A 22253-nucleotide genomic window follows, 5' to 3' on the forward strand; every position below is an offset into this window, starting at 1 on the left:
ACAACATCCCTCATATTATTTCTCTGGGCGTACATTATGTACTGAGCTAGCTTCTTTGAACAAGCCAATGTCCGTTTAAATGCAATCACCAAGATCACTCTGATAGCAGATTAAATGACACTGTCACCCTCTTGGCCATATAGGGTACACTTGTCAGATATAGTATCCTGTATTTACAGGCAAGTAAGACCCCCTTAAAGTAAAACTAAAGGCATTTTTTTCCTTTTGGATAGAGTAAGAGAAGGTTAAAACCCCTATAAAGGGTTTTTTGTCGTTGGTGTCCCATTGGGGAGATCTCCTTCATTTTCTCCTGTCCCAAAGCTAAAACAGGAAGTGAGTAGAAACCCTCCAAAGTGAGGGAACCCCTGGTTGTCGCCATCATTAGTGTCCCCATTGGAATATATCTCCTCAGTTACTATCTGGGGACAACCCAAAATGGTGGGATTTTTTTTTTTTTGTACTTTCCCTTTCAAAACAATAAACAGGACAAATTGAGAGTGTGAATCTCCGCACCGGGGACACAGGCAATCTAATCCCTCTCTACTGTATCCAAAAAAAAAGTTATACTTTAAGTCCCTTGCACACGGCCATGAACCCTTTTGTCTGTCATCGCTGGATACAAATATATATTCATGTAGCCACTCAGTGTATCAAGTTGTAGCTTGTAGCCTTCCCTTGACCAGATTGTGGCTTAAAGTGCAGCTATGCATAGACTATGGACATTAAAGCACTGGCCTAATTTTAACAAGCAGGAAAAGCAAGTTGTCTGTGACCTCTCTAGATGACATCTGCCTGGGGAAACACAGGTGACAATCGGCCATAGAAGTGAATAGTTGTAAATGGCTGCAAATTCAGGTATTCTGAGAATGCGTCATACACGAATGCACGTGTTAAAGTGGTTGTAAACCCAATTAAAAAAAAACAAAAAAAACTGGAAGACAAAGGCATAATAAGCTAGTATGCATAGCTTACTAGCTCATTATGTATTACTTACCTTAGATTGAAGCCCCCGCAGCGGTCCTCGTTCACCACTCAGGCCGGCGACATTTCTCCCCGGAGTTACTTCTGGGTATCGCGGCTCTGGCGCTGTGATTGATTGGCCGGAGCCACGATTACCTCAATCCTGCACACGGTAACGGCACAGTCTAACTGAAGCTACGGCATGTACGTGCCATTGCTTCAGTGCGCATGTGCCGATGATGTTGGCACATGCAAATACAGGGGATATCTCCTAAACCGTTCAGGTTTAGGAGATCTCTGGGGTAGCTACAGGTAAGCCTTATTCTAGGCTTACCTGTAGCAAAAATTGTGTTGTAAGGGTTTACAACCACTTTAAGGCTGATGCTGGAAACCATTGGTATATACCCAAGTTTGGCTGTGGGCAGCCATTCGCTTCTATGGCCAGCTGCATGCGCCACCTGGGGCAGGAAAACCTGTGTGTGTTCATTAGAATGCCAGCAGGCTGTCAATATTCTGCTAACATGCATAGATAAGATTTCACTGCCTCTATTGTGAACTTTTGAAGAATTTCTCCACAATGTCTGTAGCTACAGGGGTGAATGAGGGATTGTTTTCAAAGTGCTTTTAGTGCTTGTCCATAATATGTAAATACTTTAGTGTGTAGATTGCCCCGCAACCAGGTACATGCTCTCAGCCACGCTTTTCCTCAATAACCAGTCTAGGGGTGTTTGTTTGATAGCATTGAGGGAATTGAGTGAGGTGCTTTAAAAACAGAAACTATGTGCAGATTGAGGACAATGAACTCCTTTCTATACAGCTGAAACAAAAATCCTTGCATATAGCTAACTGTGGACTTGGCTTGCAGTAGAAGCAGTTAACAGAACACAAGCTTTTTATTTTAGAGCAATAAGAGCAAAGTCAATTCACAAGGAATTAGGTAAAATAAGCTCATCAGGACACCAGTTGATGTCCCCTTTAGCAAACACACAGTAAACCTTCTACCAAAAGAGGGGTGGCAGCAGCCAAAAAGCCTCTAAGATCTCTCGCAGCAGTTTGTGTAGTCACAAAATGTTCAGGGAAAGCTGGTTGCCTTCTTCCAACTTCCAAGCTTGACATTCATGCAGTGGTACCAGACTAGATCTTCAGTAGACAACCCCTCAGTCAGCTCTCAGCAGCTCTAGCACCCAGGTCACCCATCTGAGGCCTTACAAACAGCAAGCACATGGAAGCACTGCCCTGGAGATCAGCAAGCCCTCCAGGCTGGACTAATCCTCCCAGGAATAGACCCAGAGCTCAGTGTGCTTAGAGAATATAAACCCAGCATGGCATCAGGGCCCTGCTCCCTGAGATTAGCCAGGGCTATATAAATGCTGCCATCTGCATAGCTCCACACCTATTATCCAGAAAGTTCTCACAGCTTTTCTTGACAGCAGAGGGAGTGAACAGACTAGCAGCAGCTGAGAACACAGAGCAGACCTAACTAATCAAAGGCAGCTACACTGAGTACAGTGAGCAACTAAATTTACCTAACCTAGCAATTTCAGCAATTTCAATTACAGATTTTTCTTGCTGAACTTACCCTTTTAAAGTGTATCTAAACCAGAAAAGCAAAAATGTAATATTGCAGCTACCAGTCCTTAGATGTGGTGGCTACCTTAGTCTTTTTATTTTCACCTGGTAATCCAGCAAAAAATATGCTTCCTGTCCCTTTATGTCTGCACTTATTTCTCCAATGTATCTATGGAAGGAGACATGGTGTCACGCAGGCTGAATCTCATACATTTTTTTTACTCATCTTTATTACGTGGTACTCGATGGGACTAGTGTTTTACTCAAGATATGTTTGTGCTTACTTTTTAGCTCACAGGAAGTGAAAAGCACACTGCATTTCCAACAGGATTAACACGTATTTTCTGAATTTGCTGTAAATGTTCTTATCCTGAAGAATTAAAAGGAATGCAGCCACTACATGAAAGCTCAGAGGAGCTGAATTTGTATATATATTTCACACATTTTTTTGCGGAGGTTTAGCTACTCTTTAAAGTCAAACTGAATTTATTTTGCAGCTTAAATCGGTGCGTCAAAGTTGTGCAAAATGTTACAGATTCTTTTCAGTAGTCACATCTTGAGTTTATAAAAAAAAAAAACTTCTCCTGGCAGAATGCTGCCAAGGAAGCTTGCATTCTGATCTAGAGCAAAGTCCATGTCTTCCTGCTGATTAGAAAGACCACTGCCTCCACACAGAGCAAGGGTCCTTCTTGACAGCATGCCAGCAGGCGACAGGCCCCTCAACTCAGGCTGTGTCTGCTTTCTAAAATACAAGATATATGCTGTTTTTATTGTGTTCTTCTGTAACCATCCACACACGGAAGACTTTCAGTTCTCATACAAATGAGTGGCTCCTCTCGCTCTTTACGCCACATCCAATAGGTCTGAACTAAGGAAAAGTCATGCTGTGCAAGCTTTGAATGCTTTGTGTGTCAGCTGTCAGCCACCATGAAGCATTGGAGGGGGTGCACAAAGACCCATACATCCTTGTTTAGCAGAAAGCACTATTATGTAACTTCAAGTCAAGACATATATATATATATATATATATATATATATATATTATTTTTTTTTTTTTTTTTTTTTTGTTAATCTTGGATATATTAGGAGAGGGTTAAAACCCTATTAATGTCTATTTTTTTTTTTTTTTTATTGCTTGTACTGGGACAAATAACTCATCGTGCACAAATTATACTCTGAATTACTAGATAGAACATGATACTCCAAATTACTAGAAAGAAAATTATACTCCAAATGACTTGATAGAAATCTGAATGTGTTTTATCCCATACATTAAAACAAATTTTTTTTTCCAACTCTATATTTATCAATATACCAAAGTACAGAGGGTATACATAAAAAGAAGAAAATAGAAAGTGACACAGAATCGTACAAATGATCTCTGAAAGCAATGAGAATTAAGACAATTTTAAATCGCATTTAATATGTAAGCAGGGCCCTGTTTTTAATAATTTATATTTATTTTACGAGGATTAATAATTCTCAAGAGTGTTTGGTTACTGCAAATGACCTGCTCTGCCATTTTTATATGAAAGGAAATGTTCGTTCTTTGCAGTTTATTGCTATATAATGCTTTTCCATGCGATCAAAGAACCACTTGCATATCATAATGAGTCTATCTATTGCACAGCATGATATCATGGTACATTGTGCCATGATACAATGGTATCATAAAGTCAGAAAGCCGTCATTATAATTATCTTATAATAAATAAACCATCTGAATGGAACAGGTCCGTATTGTTCAAAGCAATTAATTAGATTCCACTAAAAAAAATAAAAGGGAGAATCTGTTTGGTTGATATGACCCGATTCCTCTTGATACATGAAGATCATGGTATAGAAAATGCCCCTTTCGTTGTGGTTTTATCTGATCGAAGAAGCTGAACGGTTACTGTTCTGGGTTGTGGAAGGGGTGGGAGGCTGGATTCATAAGGCTTTTTTTTTTTTTTTTGGCAGTATCCTGTGACTTCTAGATTCCATGCTCTGCTTCCAAACACAACAAAGAGGAACACTGAGCTTCAGGACATGTGAAAATCATCTGTGCAAATATTTTATGGCTGGAAAGTCTTTCCATGATTAGTTTAAGCTGTCCAAAATACAGAGCTTAACAACAGATAACGACCCCTATTGATGTTTATGCCTGCTGTTCATTTAGTGTGCACTATTTGTGGGCGAGAGGTCACTTTGTGAAAATAGAAAACAACTGCTGACTTGGGTTTTAAAAGTTCCATCATGGTTATCCTTGGTTTATTGTTTTAGCATTTTTAGATTGTAAGCTCTAATGAGCAGGGCCCTCTGATTCCTCTTGTACCAAATTGTAATGTAACTGTAATGTCTGCATTCATTTTGTTAAGCACTGCGCAAACTGTTGGCGCTATATAAATCTTGTATAATAATAATAATAATAATAAAAATAATGTCACTGATAAGGAGCAAGCATGCAGACAGTGAAATCTGATGAGAGTGAAATGCTTGCCTGTTTTAGGTTAGTAGAAAAGCCACTGAGAGATTGCATTGTGCAGCACCTCCTAGGGAAGTTACCATCACGTGACCGCTGACTTCTGACTCAAGCTGAAGAACTTGATTCAGACAAAGTAAAACTAAATAAGGGGCAAATCGAAATCTTTCATAGTAAGCTTGTACTAGAGTATTGTACCGTGTTAGCCATTGATTTAATGCAATACATTTGGCTTTCGCTTGATAACCTTTATTATCTTAAAGCGGAGTTCTGCCTAAAAAAAAAATAATGAAAAGTCAGCAGCTACAAATACTGCAGCTGCTGAATTTTAAAATAAGGACACTTACTAGTCCAGGGCGACCGCGATGTCCTCACCCAAAGCCGACCTTTCCCCTCGGCTCCAGGTGCAGGCGCCGGCATTGCTAGTAAGGGAATCAGGAAGTGATTCACAGCTGGACGTGACGTAGATCGTCAGGGATACTGCAGCGATCTTTCATATTAGACAGGTATCTGCTCCCCCCCGAAAGGGGCCAAATGTAATACTGGAGGGGGGGAGGAATCCGGACAGCGGAAGTTAAGTTTTTGGGTGGAATTCTGCTTTAAAGAAGAAGTAAACTTCCTCTGCTGACATGTACCTATAGGTAAGCCTATATTAAGGCTTACCTATAGGTAGTGAAAATATCTCCTAAACCTGTACAGTTTAGGAGATATTTACATTGCAGCCAGCGACCTCCCTGGCGCATGCGCTCTAAAAGGAACAACTCACGGGTGGCGTTCCTTCTGAGCCCGTGCTGTGAACGGCGGCTCCTGCACGAGTTATGTCATCGCGGCTCCAGCCAATCACAGCACCACAGCCCGCAAACCCTGAAGAAACTCCAGGGAAAAATGTCAGCAGTGTGCAGGGGCCTCTGCAACAGCTTCATTCTAAGGTAAGTATTTCATAATGAGCTAGTATGCAATGCATACTAGCAAATTATGCCTTTGTCTTGCAGGGTTTTTTATTTTGTTTTTGTGTTTTTTGTTTTATTTTTTTTTTATAACCTCTTTAAAGAGGAACTGCAGTCTGCTCACATAATTTGTAAAATAAAAGCATCTTTGCCATTCTGAAACTTCCCTCCAACCACTTTGCATATTTTATATATATATATATATATATATTGTGATTCTGTACTTGCCAAATATGCTGCAGAAATCTCCCTCCACTAAGTCTGGCTGCAGCCATTTTAACTGTGGGCAGCCGAAGCTGCTGCCTTTTCACTTCCTGGATTTACACAGACACACAATGCAGCTGTCATTGGCCCTCTTATGACTCATCCCCCCTCCCTTCCTGGCAAACTCTCACAAGAGTGAGAGAGAGTTGTGCATGATGTCATAAGCCTCAGGTTTTTTACCAGACAATAAAGAGGAAGTGGGCTATATAAGGTATTACTGGCAGAAAGAAAATGTTTTGCTATCCAAAGTTAAAACAACAAGGACAGAAGATTTAATAGATGTACAATTGAAAAAATGACTGAAGGTCCGCTTTAAGTTATTAAAGAAGCAAGCTTTTAGGATAACTTTAATCTCTATGCATTTCAGCCTGAAGAAGGGATTTAAGCTATCCCAAAAGCTTGCATCTTTAATAACTTTAAAGCGGTATTAAACCCAAAACTAAAAATGTAATATATTGCAGTTTACCAACCCTTAGATGTGGGTCCTGCATTAGTTTTCTTTTTTAGGCTTCTCTCCCTCTGTTTTCACCTGGTGATCTGGCCAGTAACACACCTTCTGTATTAGAGTGCCTACACTCTGGATGTATGAGCACAGAAGGCACCTTTTGGATAGCATCATTGTTAGTGGGGGTGGTGGGGGAAGAGTGTTAGATGTACTAGCAGATTTGGATATACTAACAATTAAAGCCAAACTCAAGGTCGCACTGCAGTTACACAAGCCTTTACAGCAACATTTTTTTTTTTTTCCTTTTGGGATAAAGATTTTACATGAATAAATCAAAGTTAATCATTGTAAGCACCTCTACCAGTGGTAAATGGTTTGTTTCATTGCTCTAAGCTGATACATTTTGCAGGAGAGCTTGTTTTGTTGAAAAACAACAGACTTACTAGCCAGATCACCAGAAGAAAATATAAAAAAGTAAGGCTTAAAAAAAAAAAAAAATCCGGCCATCACATCTAAGAATTGGTAAGCTGCAATATAATGTTTGCTTTAGGGTTTAATACTGCTTTAAGTCATCCAATAGAGTGTCTACAAGAGCTTTACCAAAAGTAATGCAAAAGAGGACATACTTTTTTTTTTTTTTTTTTTTTTTTTTTTTTAGGAGGTAAAAAATGGATTCCAAGCAGAAGCAATGTGCCGCCATTGAAATCTTGATGAAGGAGGGGTGCAGACTGTCCGCCATCCACAGAATATTTATGGAGAGGACACCATTGACAAGAGTCACCAATGACCAGACATTGCTCTTGTCAATGGTGTCTTCTCCATAAATATTCTGTAGCTTTCTGTGGATGGCGGACAGCCTCCTCCACTCCTTCATCAAGAACTCAATGATGGCATGTTGCTTCTGCTTGGAATCCATTATTTATCTGCAATGAAAACAAGAGATTCTGTAGAGGAAGAGTTACTCTACCAACATGTGAAATCTGAATGACCCATGTAATTAATAAAAAAGCTATGCCCACGTTTGCATTACTGTTGGGAGCAGTCCTCTTAATTCACTGCATTCACAAGCTTGTCAAATTATAAGCACAACTAAAGGCTCCTGTATGACAGTGTTAACAAATACCAAATTCAGTTACTATGCGATGCACCAGACTCGTTGCATAAACAGAAAACTTTCTTTACCTTCCCTGAATCGGCAAAATCCACTGTCTCAGATGATCTCCTTCCCAGGCACTGCAGCTCAAAGTGAGAGTTTTCAGTAACAGTGAGAGTGCTGCCAATCCAGAAAGCAGTGGCTAGGACTAGGTGTGAGCAGATGCTGATTGACAAGTTCCAGGCTTGTGAAATGGCCATGACAATGCTGAGAGCCACGCTCCCCCAACAGTTTTTCATCCCACTGTAGTAAAAGGAGGCACAGACTACATGAGTATGTGAACTCTGCTGTGAGATTAGCAGTGCAGCATCGTTGCCACTCCTTCACAGGATGCTGCATTAGGTGACTGTACTGGCAGGATCAACTGGTATGTGTGGGATGTTGCAGGGGTACTAAGGAAAACTGTGTGCAGTGACCTTTATAACTGGGTGACGCCGCACATAATTTAATAGGAAAACATAGTTTTACTTTAAGAAAGAATACTTTGAATTTTATACAATCATAGCTGTTTTCAAACAAACCCAGAATGGAAGGAGATAACATTTTTGTATGCCGACTGTCAGAGAGGATGAAGAGGCAATGACATATTGTACATATAGCGTTATTGACCAAAAGGTATATACATGGAAAGCATAGCTGGATGGTTTCTGATTGTTAAATGTGTTCTCTTCCAGAAAAGCAGCTAAACCCACCATCATCCCTGATATCCAGGTGACAGAAGCTGAAGATACCTTTTCTCCTGGTAAGTGAGCAGCGTGTTTGTTGTGTATTTTTGCTCTTAAAACAAGCCAAATAAGTAGCCTAAATATCCCACAGCAAGGATTTCCCACTATATACAGTACTGTAGTTGTATTTTTGGTCTTTATAGGATCTGATAGGTCACATGCAAGCATTTCCTTTATCTTCAAAATCTGTGCTATTATAATGGGACACTTTATCAAGCAAACTTGCTTAACCATTTGTCCTACCCATTTACATTTTTGATGGACATTTTATTTCTGCAGTGCCTTATATATGACATTGCAAAAAAAAAAAACCCACAGGTGGCCAGTTTGGGCATTCGTTTCTTTAATCTGAGCTGTCATCTGACAGCTCCCATCACAGGCAGTGTACAGAGCCGATCTGAATGGCTCTGTAGCTTGTCGCAATCACAAATGTAAACTGTTCCTCCTTCCTCTATATTACTAATTAATGAAGGATCATTCATTAGTTCCAGTTCCCAGTTAGCAATAGATTTAGGGTAGGAAATGGGAGGTTTTTTGCAATGAAATTAGGAAATGCATCACTTGTGGGACCGCACATGTTACCTACCTCTTAACATGCCCATGTGGGTTACAATATGTGGGCAGAACCACCAGAAAATTATGAGACCGGATTAGGAAGGGTTACAAACACCACAGTTTGTCTAACCACTTTAGACTCCATCATGGGAGAGATCCGAGTGAATTGACATTCTGTGACATAGACAAAGTCAAGGGTAATTGGAGAGGAGGAAACCTCAAGAGGGCCATCTCTCAGAACGAGACCCAGTGGATCCATCGTCTAAGAACGATGTGTCCATTGGGGTTAAATATTGAATTAGACCTTAATTGTTTTCTATCTAATTGGTAATAACTCTCATGTAGATACATTTTTCTCCACATTTCTATTTTTATTTATTTTTTTATTTTCCTATTTATTTATTTTTTTCCCCCAAAAATGTATTTTATTGAAAAATAGAAAATCTTTACAGAAATCTTAATCATTGGTCAAACAGTTAAGAGATGCATAGTAACGAAATGTCCCAACAAATATTGATAATCACTTCAACTCAGGCTTATATGTTTAGGAAGGGGTTAAGGACCCAACCTAAACATTTAATAGAGCCATAATTGGCCGATATCAGAAACTCTGAGGAAAGTCTATCATATGTTCAGTTGAGGTACTGATGTGCAGGTCTTGTAACATGAGAAAGGAATATGACAGATGTAGGATGTAGTTTGTATATAGCTCTAGATGGATGTGGACATGGTTAGTGGGTGGTTAGAGTAGCTGCATGTGTGTCTTAAGTTTGATCTTTGGGTTGGGTGTTCAATAACTGTGTGAAGTGGGAAGATTGTGTGCTACATGGGTGTCTAGATGGGGAGCATAGGGAATGGGGGAGGGGAGAGGGGGAGGTGGGGAGGACTGGGGGAAAAGGTAGGGGTGGGGTGGTGGGAGAGGGGGGAGAGGGTAGAATGGGATGTCTCTGACTTCCCCTGGCTAATGTTGTTCGACGATGGTATTTTTGAGAGAGCGTTGGATAATTTTGGGGGGTAACTCCTGGGTAAAGGAAGAGTTATTGGTTAGAGGGCTAGATTATATGGGGATTAGGTAACAAGAGAATTAAATGAGGCCTGTCACGGATAGGGATCTCCTTTAGCGTGGTGATGTATTCAGGTGTCGTTTGGTAGTGTATCCAACAGGCCCACTTTTGACTGAATTTTGTCGGAGTGTCTCAAGAGATATGAATGAGTTTTTCCATTTCAGCTACTTTGTGTATTCTAGCCAACCATTCTTTGAGAGTGGGTGTTTGCGTTGAGTTCCAATGTATGGGGATACATTGTTTTGCTGCATTAATCATATGCATCATTTCTGATTTATAGCAAAGTGGTATGTGGTAAAGATGAAAGGTGTAGAAGGAATTGAGCTGGGGTGAAGTCTAGGTTGTATAAGTTAACTTGAGTGGTTATGCGACAGACCTCTGACCAGAAAGCTTACAAGGGGGTGCAGGACCACCAGATTTTTGTACCCATTTTCCTGGGTGGTAACGTTGGTTGACCCTTTGTGTATGTTTAGAAATATTATTTCTCATCTCTCATCCGTGATTTGGATGGATAGATCAGACTCCCATTTTTTTTGCAAGATTAGTTATCATTTGCTTTGAGATCAGCGAAGATAAGGTTGTGAATGTAGGAGATACGATGGGATTGAGGTGACATTTTGGTGCACGGTATTTCAAAAGGGGTGAGTTGTCTTGAGCACTGTCTTATCTTTGTCTAAAATTTTGAGGTAGCGGGCAATCATTAGATATGCCCATGGGGGGATAGGTGTCTTCTCTAGGCGGGCGGCAATTTGAGCTGCAGAGAGTAGTTTACCCTGGTGGTAAAATTGGTGGGCTCTGATCTGGCCAGTTGTCAGAAAGGTATTGGTGCTGCATTCCTGGCGGGAAGTCAGGGTTTAGTTTTATTGGAGTCAGTGGACCAGGAGTGGAGGAGATGGAAGTGTACTTGCACGTCTGGTGAAAACAAAGTATGGTGGGCCCTATTGTCGGATGTAGGCGAATTTCTGGTGGGATTTGGCTGGGGGAAATCCAAGGGAGTGAACTCAGGGGTAATTTCGTGAAGGAGGTTTCTAAAGAGACCCAGTCTTTATGTTGGCCGTGGACATTCCGGTCCACTATCCTGGTGAGGTGGGTGGCGGTGTGGTAGTTTAGAAGGCCTATGCCTATGCCATATCTGTCTGTATGTTTTGAGGAAGGAAAGAGGAATCTGTATAGGAATCGTCTGCAGTAAGTATAAGAGTCTTGGCAGGGCGTTCATCTTCAAGATGGCCGCCCTACTGAACCAGGAGAATATCGGTTTGTTCCAGGTTTTAAAGTCAGATGTTAGATTATTTAAAAGGGGAAGGTGATTCTTTGTATATAGGTGTGAGAGTTTGGAGGGGATTTGAATGCCTAGGTATGTGATCAAATCATGTTTCCATTGAAAAGGAAAATTTTCCTTGCACCGGACTACTTGGTGTTGGGGTTTCCTATTTATTTTTATTTGTATTTTTTATTTTTTCATTATTTTAATTTTTTACACATTTCACATATAACTTCGTACTGCGCTGACTTAATTAAAGTATAACTGCATTTTTAATAAAGGTACTATATATTCATTTAATGTTTTAATATTTTTAAATACATTTTTGACTATGATGTTAATAATGTACTGTTTCACATGGATTGACGTCCTTTGGATTGATTACTATTTACTCATGGGAACCAGCCTAATGTTGTGAGGTATTGACATCCAACCATTATAATGGCCGCCAGTCTCCCTTATGGGAATCAACCATACAGTGGAGGAGACATTTTTGTCCATCCGTTAAAATGGCCGCCATGGTTCTTTCTATTGGCTGAATAAGGGGGAGGTGACCATCTTCTTGCATTTAAGGTCGGCTCTTCTAACCGGAAATTAGGTCCTTGATGAAGCCCTGTGGAGCAATTTCAGGTTTTGTGTCCAAACGACATCACTTACGGTTGTCGGTGGAACGCACACCAGAAACTGCGCTTCCTATTGCAATTTCTTGCCAATACATGCTTGATTTTAACCTATATTCTGTAAGTACCCATTTAAGTTTGCGCAATAAAGATCTTGCCAAACAGTACTTCACTATCAGTCCCCTTCTTTTATCTCATTTTGGGTTATATTTATCTACACATGACGGTCATGATTACAGATCTTCTTTGCATCCTGATGTGAGTTTGCCATCCCTGGCCAACAATCTAAGCCTGAACAACCCCTAGATTGAAAAGCTAGGGGTCCATTCCATCCTGTGAGTGGGGACACGGGAGGGGTAGTGGAGCACCTTTGCACTTTATTGATTGGAGCACATTATTCACCAATATATGGACATTTACTAATCTTTATTTATCAATTTGTTCAATTTCACATATCTATCTATCTATCTATCTATCTATCTATCTATCTATCTATCTATCTATCTATCTATCTATCTATCTTCTTACATACATAAACATACACAGTTGTGCTCATAAGTTTACATACCCTGGCAGAATTTATGATTTCTTAATTTCCAATAATTTTTCCATTTTTCAGAGAATATGAATGATAACACAAACTTTTCTTTCACTCGTGGTCGGTGTTTGGCTGAAGCCATTTATTATCCATCAACTGTGTTTACTCATTAAATCATAATCACAACAGAAACTACCCAAATGACCCTGATCAAAAGTTTACATATCCCAGTTCTTAATATCGTGTAATGCCCCCTTTTAACATCAGTGACCAGCTTGAAATCTTTTGTGGATGAGGCTCCTTATCTTCTCAGATGGTAAAGCTGCCCTATTGGCAAAAAGCCTCCAGTTCCTGTAAATTCTTAGGCTGTCTTGCATGAACTGCATGATTGAGATCTCCACAGAGTGGCTCAATGATATTGAGGTCAGGAGACTGAGATGGCCACTCCAGAACCCTAACTTTATGCTGCTGTAGCCAATGACAGGTCAACTCGGCCTTGTGTTTTGGATCATTGTCATGTTGCAATGTCCAAGTACGTCCCATGCGCAGCTTCCTGGCTGATGAATACAAATGTTCCTCCAGTATTTTTTGATAACACACTACATTCATCTTGCCATCAATTTTTACCAAATTTCCTGTGCCTTTTTAGCTCACACATCCCCAAAACATCAGCGATCCACCTCCATGTTTCACAGTAGGAATGGTGTACCTTTTAATCATAGGCCTTGTTGACTCCTCTCCAAATGAAGTGTTTATAGTTGTGGCCAAAAAGCTAAATTTTGGTCTCATCACTCCAAATGACTTTGTGCCAGAAGGTTTGAGGCTTATCTCTGTGCTGTTTGGCGTATTGTAAGCGGGATACTTTGTGGCATTTGCGTAGTAATGGCTTTCTTCTGGCGACTTGACCATGCAGCTCATCTTTCTTCAAGTGCCTCCTTATTGTGCATCTTGAAACAGCCACACCACATATTTGCAGAGAGTCCTGTGTTTCACCTGAAGCTATTTGTGGGTTTTTCTTTACATCCCAAACAATTTTCCTGGCAGTTGTGGCTGAAATTTTAGTTGATCTACCTGACCATGGTTTGGTTTCAACAGAACCCCTCACACACACACACACACACACACACACACACACACACACACACACACTACAAGCAAACCGCAAACTCCTTGCCGACCAGCGCACAACGATATACATCGGCACAATGGCATGGCTGGGCAAATAGGAGTACAGGTACATCAGCTTTAAATCACAGCATAGTGGGCGCGCCGCCGCATACTCTGTGAGCATGCCTGCGGGTCCCGCGGGCTCTATGTCCGCCGGGAGCCAGGGATCGTGTCACGGAGCGGCAGAATGGGGAGATGCTTATGTGGGAGATCCCTGTGACTCAGAATCCAGAAATGTCAGTGCAGCACTGGATGAAAGATGCAAGGGTCTGTCAGGAGTCCAAAAACTCATTGACCTTTTATACAAACACACTAATTACAAACAAACAGATCACAGGTGAGGATGGTTACCTTTTTTAATAGCCATTCAAATCCCTTTGTGTCAACTTGTGTGCATGTTATCAGACCAAAATTGCCAGGGTATGTAAACTTTTGATCAGGGTCATTTGGGTAGTTTCTGTTGTGATTATGATTTTAAAAAGAGTAAACACAGTTGATTGATAATAAATGGCTTCAGCCAAACACTAACCATGAGTGAAAGAAAAGTTTGCGTTATCATTTATATTCTCTGTAAAATGAACAAGAAATCATAAATTCTGCCAGGATATGTAAACTTATGAGCGCAACTGTGAGTGTGTGTATGTATGTATGTGTATATACGTGTGTGTGTGTGTGTGTGTGTATGTATGTATGTGTGTGTGTGTGTGTGTGTGTGTGTGTGTGTGTGTGTATATATATATATATATATATATATATATATATATATATATATATATATATATATATATATATATATATATATATATATATATAATATTATATATTTAAATTATAGAATTTAATCTGTGTTCTCTAGAATATAATAAATTCTAGAGAACACAGCTCAGCTGCAGTCTTGCATTAACCAGCAGGTGGTGCTGCAGGTGAATCTTGAAGTCACCGCTCCTGGCAGCAGGAAAGCTGGGTAGCTGTGTAGTTAGGTAGAATCCATGTTCTGTTTGAGATATCTAGATTATCTCTGTGCCTTTCAGTTTTACTGGGAATGTACTGTATGTAAGACCCCATTATAAGGCACAACATGTGTAGCATGTGATTTGCTATAATCGCATGTACAGCTACGAGAGACTCTGTAACAAAAGGTCACTTGTATGCTGTATCTGGAGATACAAATATGACTGTACTTTTACCTCATACCGTATTTACAGAAGAGCCCTCAAAATTCGAACTTTTAATCCCAGAATTGGGTTTTTTAATAATTTTTAGGCTGGAAATAAAAAGATCCCTCAAATTAGAAAATTATGTGAGAAGTTGGACATCAAATCTATATGATCTAAAACCTCAGAATAAAAAGTACTATATTGCAGCTTTGTCCTTTTAGCCCCCATTCACACATAGGGCTTTGAAATCATGCAACTTCATTTGCAGCTTTATGCACAGATGTCTATTCAAGTCACACCTGAAATCGCTAAAAGTAGCGCATGTACTACTTTTCTTTTTCTACTTTTTCAAATTGATGTGGTACCACAAAGTCGGCAGCGCATCGGTTAGAACAGTGAGATTGCCGGCAATAGGATGCGACTTTTCGTGCAATTTTACCTGTCAAATCGCTCCAATGTGAACTGGGCCTTAGAGGTGTGATCTGCATTGGCTTTCTTTTTTCAGACTAAATACATTTTCTGCAAGTACAAAAAACACATGTTGATTTTACCAGGAAATTGAATGTCCTTGTAACTTCCTTTGGACTGAACTCCTATCTTATACAATGTTATCAGCTTTGCCAGCTGTTCTCTGTTAACTAGAGAACACCAACTCATCTATGTTATGGAGATGTGGAGAGGTTGAGGTGTTTGTTGTCCAAATCAGGAGAGTTGCCTAGGGTGACAACATTGCTCCTCTATGAATAGGGTGCAGTATGTGAATGGTGTCACTTTTGGTCAGGAAGTGTTACAGGCAGGTGAAAATAAAGGGAAAAAACAAAATGGAAAACTAATGCAGCTACCACATCCAAGCTGCAATCCTGAGCTGCAATATATTACATTTTGTTTTTTAACCTGTGAAGGTCAGGGTGACAGCCCCAAATCTGCATCTTTAACCCCTTGCTGACCAGCGCACGACATTGACTGGGCAAATGGGCGTAGAGGTACGTCCCCTTTAAATCGCCTCATAGTGGGTGCGTGCGTCCGCCACGTACTCCGTGAGTGTGCCCGGGGGTCCCGCAGATTCTATGTCCGCCGAGGGCACGCGATCATGTCATGGAACGGCAGAACGGGTAGATGCCTTTGTAAACCAAGCATTTCCCTTTTCTGCCTAGCAACGTGACCGAGATCTACTGCTCCCAGTGATTGGGAGCAGTGATCTCTGTCATGTTCTAGTGAGACAATCCCCCCCACAGTTAGAATCACTGCCTAGGACACGCTTAACCCCTTAATCACCCCCCCCCCCAGTGTTTAACCCCTTTCCCTGCCAGTGTCATTTACACAGTAACCGGTGCATTTTTATAGCACTGATCGCTGTATAAATGACAATGGTCCGAAAATAGTGTCAAAAGTGTCCGATGTGTCCACCATAATGTCACAGTCACGATAAAATTCGCAGATTGCCACCATTACTAATAAAAAAAATTAATAACAAAAATGCCATAAATCTATCCCCTATTTTGTAGACGCACAAACCAATCAATATACGCTTATTGTGATTTTTTTTTTTTTTTTCAAAAATATGTAGAATACATATTGGCCTAAACTGAGGAAGAATTTTTTTTTATATATATATATATTTTTTTTGGGGGGGATATTTATTATAGCAAAAAGTAGAAAATATTGCTTTTTTTTCAATATTGTCGCTCTTTTTTTGTTTATAGCGCAAAAAATAAAAACCACAGAGGTGATCAAATACCACCAAAAGAAAGCTCAATTTGTGGGGAAAAAAAGGACGAATTTTGTTTTGGTGTAACGTCGCACGACCGCGCAATTGTCAGTTAAAGCGACGCAGTGCAGAATCGCAAAAAGTGCTCTGGTCAGGAGGGGGTAAATCCTTCCGGTGCTGAAGTGGTTAACAGTAACTCTAAAACTTCATATATGCCAAGCTGTGTGGGAGCTTGTTGTTACAAAATCAATCCCAGTTTCTGCCTTTTTTTTTTTTTTTTCCTGTTTGTTCATTCAGAAAGGTGTCTGAGTCAGTGCACAATTTCAGAGGAAGAAAAAAAAAGTCCCAATAAACTAATCTATAATGTATGTGTTTATTTGAAGTTATTTTCAGCAAACAAGAGATCTGTTTTTAGTTCTCTCTGGCTCTCATTACTGAAAATAAGTTAAAGCGCAACTTCACTCAAAAAGGGAAGTTCCACTTGTCTGCCTCCTCCCCTCCTCCTCCACTTGAAGTATTGGCAGTTTTTTTTTTTTTGTTTTTTTTTTTTGTTTTTTTTTGGGAGGGAGGGCTGAATACCTGGGTTTGACAGGTAACTCGCTCCCACTGCCATGGCGATCCGAGTGGACTATCCGCCCCCCCCCCTCCTTCCCTCGCAGCCTTGTGGGACCTCATGACAGGTCCAAGAAAGCTGCAGGCCATTCACAAATCGCAGCGCAGCTTACTTATTTGTAGCTGCTCATTTTATTTTATTTTTTTTGTTTTGTTTTCAGGGTGAAGAACCGCTTTAAGTAAAAAAAAAAAATATGATTTTTATTGCGTAGAAAAGGTAAAGAGTCCAGTTTTGTGGCACTTTCAAATCGCGCTGCCAATTCATTGCAATGGGAAGGTATTTACAGCACTCCCAAACCGCCCCAAGATGCTGCTTGCAGGACTTTTCAAAAATGTCCCGCAAGGGCACCGCTCAGTGTGAAAAGATACACTGCAATGAATGGGAGACAGTTTTTAGGCGCTTTCCAGGTGCTTTTCAGAGGTTATTTCTAGCGCTAAAATGCCTGAAAACCGCCTCAGTGTTAAAGTAGCCTTAGTGAAATGAGCCTACAGTTTAGTGACCCGACCCTATTATGTGTTACAAGATGTTACTATGGAACAGACTGTAATTATTTATCTACTCTTATCTTGTCTGATGGTCTCTTATGAATTGATCGGGTTGTTCTAACGTCTGAGCCCTGGTTCACATTGATGCGATTTGACATTTCAAATCGCATGCCAAATTGGCAGCAATTGCCGGCAATGGCAGCATCCGAATCGGTGCTTTACTACTTTTGGCGATTTCCATTGACATCTGTGCAGAAATCCACACAGATGTCTCTGAAATCGCCCCCGAAATCGAGACTGACATGCAGGAATGAAATTGTGTGATTTCAGCTGAACTCGCACAATTTCATTCCCTCAGTCAGTGTGAATCATCATCTGCTGATTATCACAGAACACTCCCTGATTATTTTCCAGTGACACTAAGGGTGTGTATTTTATAAAACCATTGCAGAACTATTCCTCCTGTGAAACTGTATGTATATTTTTCTTCAGGTTGAATGTTATTAATTCATACAGAATAGCCTGAACCAGGAAATTGTTGCATTATGGCCAGTAAATGAAGCAGATGATCATAGGGAATAAATACTTATTTACTATTATAAGCTCCATCTAGTGGCCTTAATGCGTATTTTCCTGATTCATTCTATTTGTCGCGTACCTAGTAGAGGCAGAACAGATGCAAGGGCTCTCCCCTTCTGTCCTGTCCGTTCAACGGAGATTGATGACCGGGTAGGACAGGACACAGACTGGCATGGGTGTCTGTAGTAACTCCTGCCCAGCAGTAGAAATGGATCTTGTGAAGCTGAAGAACAGGAACTTGTGCTGGATGTCATCACAGGGCTTGCAGAAGCAAGATGCTGGAACGTGGTCAGACAGGCAGCAGAGGTACAGATTTGTTAGAAGAGAGTGTAAACTCGAGCCAGTCCGAGGTAAGTATCACACAGGCAGAAGATGAGCAAGGTGGAGAGTGAGTAAGCAAGCCAGAGGTTCGGTACCGGAGGGATCAAGATCAGGTGTAGTCGGAAGGCAAAACCAGGTATGTCGCTGGGCAAGCAGGGTCTGCTCACTGGACACAGGATTTGATACCCCCCCAGAATGCTCTTGAGTCTTGCAGTCCTTTTGTAGCACCCTGATGGTTAGGCTAGTAAATTTACCTGCCATGTATACTTGCCTTGACCAGTTGATAGGAGAGCAATTGATTCCACCCTAATTGTGGAATTGCTGCACTTCTCACTTCTGTCACTAAATGGCTGGGTATCTGGTGACATTAGATAAGACCAGGGAATTGCAAGGACAGATTAGGAATAGATAGGGTTTCTCAGCCAATGGGAAGGGATCTTCTTGGGTCCTTGGCCTGCTGGGAGAGTCTATTTATTTGGGTGAGGTCAGATGATCGGGGTTCTGTGCCACCTGGACAGCTGTCTGGGTGGACGTGTGTTATATTGCCCCGGGATGCTAGTGCCAAAGCCTGAGGCCTATCCCAGGGACATCTGACTGCTAGGCTGTCTGAGGGCCTATCCAGAAGCAAGAGAGCAGCGTAGGGTTGGGATTGCGGCTTGCAGTCCAACCAGAAGTGACGGTTCTGCTGGCCGGAGAACCTGTCATGGGGGGAGGTAGAGGGGAATCACCACTAAGGGACCAATCACCTTATTACCAGGGACCATTGTGAGTAGCTGAAGCAAGTACTAGAGCAGTATTCTCACCAACCGGGGGACGGTGAAGAATTGGGAAACTTCAGCAGGTGTCAAGCCAGGGACTCAGCCAGCGGAGGTGAAGCTTGAGGAGTATCTGCGAGTGCCAAGCTAGGGTCCTGCTTGAGGAAGATACTCAGTGAGAAGGTTGGAAGAGCTCAGGAGATCCAGTGGCAGTGGATCAGCAAGTCTAGTGAGAGAGTCTGGTAGCTCAGTGGAGTGAAGATCTACAAGAAGTGATTGTAGAGGAAGTAAAGGAGTTCGTTACAACTTGTGTTAGAAACTGTTATAAGACTGTTGCCATAGGAGACAGCACTCCTACACATGCAGATGGGGTATCTGGCTGGGTGCTTTTCTCTGCATGGCTGTCTACCTATAGAAGTCGGAGTCTAATTACCATTGCAACCACTTAAGGGTGTCCTGACCCTAAACCCTCTCTCCCACAGTTCTGTTCAAGAGAAAAAAAAATTTCTTTGCATTCAAGAAGTGTCTGGTGCCCATGAATCTACCTTGCATTACACCCACTATGCCTTGTAACCCCCCTCTACACAGAAGGATGTCAGCTGTCTCTAACTCTGGAAGTTCTCCTTAGACCAAAGGGGATCCAAGACCTTGCTACACTTTAAATAGATACTGGGCCCCAAAATCAATTAAAATGTGCATGAGTATGCGCACGTGTGGATGCCATTACAGTCCTGATTATGTGCACAGTTTTGTGGACAGCTTTTCATGCATGTGCAGTTCTTTGAGCAAGGGCACAGACTCAGTCTTCCTGTCACTTTTTTTATGAATACAGAATATCTAATTCTGTAGTGAAAATAGCTTCAAAACATTTGATGTTGCTAGCGTTTGCCCCGAACGGATGTACATGTAGTTTCACAGGATGACGTGCTTTGTCAATTTTTTATAAATACATGCCTTCGTGTAACTCAATCCAGAATGGATTTTTGAATAGAGTAGGAAAGGGTCATAACCTACAGTATGTTTTAACTGCTGTCCTTCCTGCTGGGAAAGTTTCACTTTCTTCCAACACCAAGTGAGGAAGTGATGAGAAATCTGTCCAAGGATGGCCATATTCGGGTAAGAGTTCTTCCAGAAATAAACAATGGCACACAGGAGGCCTCAATTTCATGAGAAGAAAACAAATCGCCAGCAACTGTAACTTCTGTGCAGAAGTTCAATCTTGATAATGTGTGTTTGGTTTGGTTCCTGTCCCCAGACAAACACCTCGATGGTATGCATACCCACTAGAATTTTACAACTTGGTGTTGGTCACTGATGGTGGGTTCTCTTATACGGTTACTGCCAGTCTTGTGTTGCCTGAGAGCAGATGTTTTCTATAAATTATAATGATGACTCTGTCATGGCAAATACTGTGTTTCCCCGAAAATAAGCCCAGGTCTTATATATATTTTGGCAACCAAAAACACAGTAGAGCTTATTTTTGGGGTAGGGCTTGCCATTTAAAATGCTGTCTTCTCTCCCCCTCTCCTTTTCCTTGCCTGGCAGGAATCCCCAGTGTAAAGTGAAGTAAAAGTGGTTGTAAACTGCTAGAATCCTCTCTATTATAGTAGTATCTAATGAAAAAAGGTGTGTGTTTCTGTAATCTATTGTGTCAAATACCTTCTTATATCGCCGATCGGCGCTTCCATAGCCCGCCTGAGCTCTCTTCCATGATCAGAGCATTGCAGAGGGAGGGAGGCTAAGATCACCCGCTGACAGGCAGGAGAAGAGGAGATCAGCTGAGCGCCGCTCGGCACTTCCATAGCCCACCGTAATCCGAGCATTGCAGAGGGAGGGAGGGCCAAGATCCCTTGCTGACAAGCAGGCGAAGAGATCAGCTGAGCGCTGCTCGGCGCTGTACCGAAGGTATTTGACTGTAGATTAGATTACAGAAACACACACAGTTTACATTATATAATATTATAATAGAGAGGATTCTAGCAGTTTACAACCACTTTAATCTAGGGCTTATTTTTGGGGTAGGGCTTATATTGTAGCCCTCCCCGAATATCACAGCAGGTCTTATTTTCAGGTAGGCCTTATTTTTGGGGAAACAAGGGGGAAACCTTCCAGTACCCCTGGGTGTTCTTGCCACAAACACACTGAGTACGCACGGTCAACTGTCTTTAACATGACTGCTTGGGAGCTATGCAATGTGCTCCAACCTGTCTGCCCTCTGCTGGGAAATTAACCTTGAGTGGTTCATGCGTGCCCTAAATTAGGTTGAGATGCATCAAGCCATTGCACAAGTTGGCAGAGCCATGCTGACAAAGTTACAGACATTCAGTACATATGCCTATGTTAGTGTTTAGGACTCATGTTCCATATGTTATTATATTGGAGCATTGCATGTCACAAGGCAGGAGCACTGGAGAGATTACATGTTCCTTGGAAGCTCACCCAGATCTGTCGGGCTGTCCCCATGAATTATTCATGGTATCAGCTGGTCACAGCCTGGCCACCTTAATAATTCAGGCAATTATTCTGCCACAGGCTCTGCATTGTCTACTGGATGCTGTGTTTATGGCAAACCTGTATTCTGAATGGCAGCAGAGCTACACATACATGGAAGCTGATACCTAGGCAGCAGTGCCCTCCTCTGGTCTCTGCTTCTTATTACACCGTGGCAGAGTAAACCGCAGGATAAGAAGTTTACTTAAAAGTGGAAGACTTAGAGAGGCTTCCAGTACAGACCTCTTTTTTAAAAAGACTAGCCTGATTGTCCTCAGCTTCAATACTATGAAACAAGCATGCTAATCAGGAAAGTCAGAGTGTGGTCAGTACTCCTAATCTGCATACTTGTACTAGGTGATTGGCTTAGAACGTCACCAAAAACGAATATTTCAGTTGTTAGTAAATTAGTAAATA

The 22253-nt window shown here is 41.3% G+C and overlaps 1 protein-coding gene across 1 annotated transcript in view; it reads left to right on the forward strand.

The window, feature by feature from the left end:
- RASSF2 (Ras association domain family member 2) overlaps nucleotides 1-22253 on the forward strand; it is an 89834-nt gene that overhangs the window by 36271 nt on the left and 31310 nt on the right. The window contains exon 5 of the mRNA XM_073622044.1: nucleotides 8473-8540. Coding sequence (XP_073478145.1) covers nucleotides 8473-8540 — 68 coding nt within the window. The remainder of the gene's footprint in view (nucleotides 1-8472; nucleotides 8541-22253) is intronic.

Source organism: Aquarana catesbeiana, linkage group LG03, assembly GCF_042186555.1.
Source record: "Aquarana catesbeiana isolate 2022-GZ linkage group LG03, ASM4218655v1, whole genome shotgun sequence".
Lineage (NCBI taxonomy): Eukaryota > Metazoa > Chordata > Amphibia > Anura > Ranidae > Aquarana > Aquarana catesbeiana.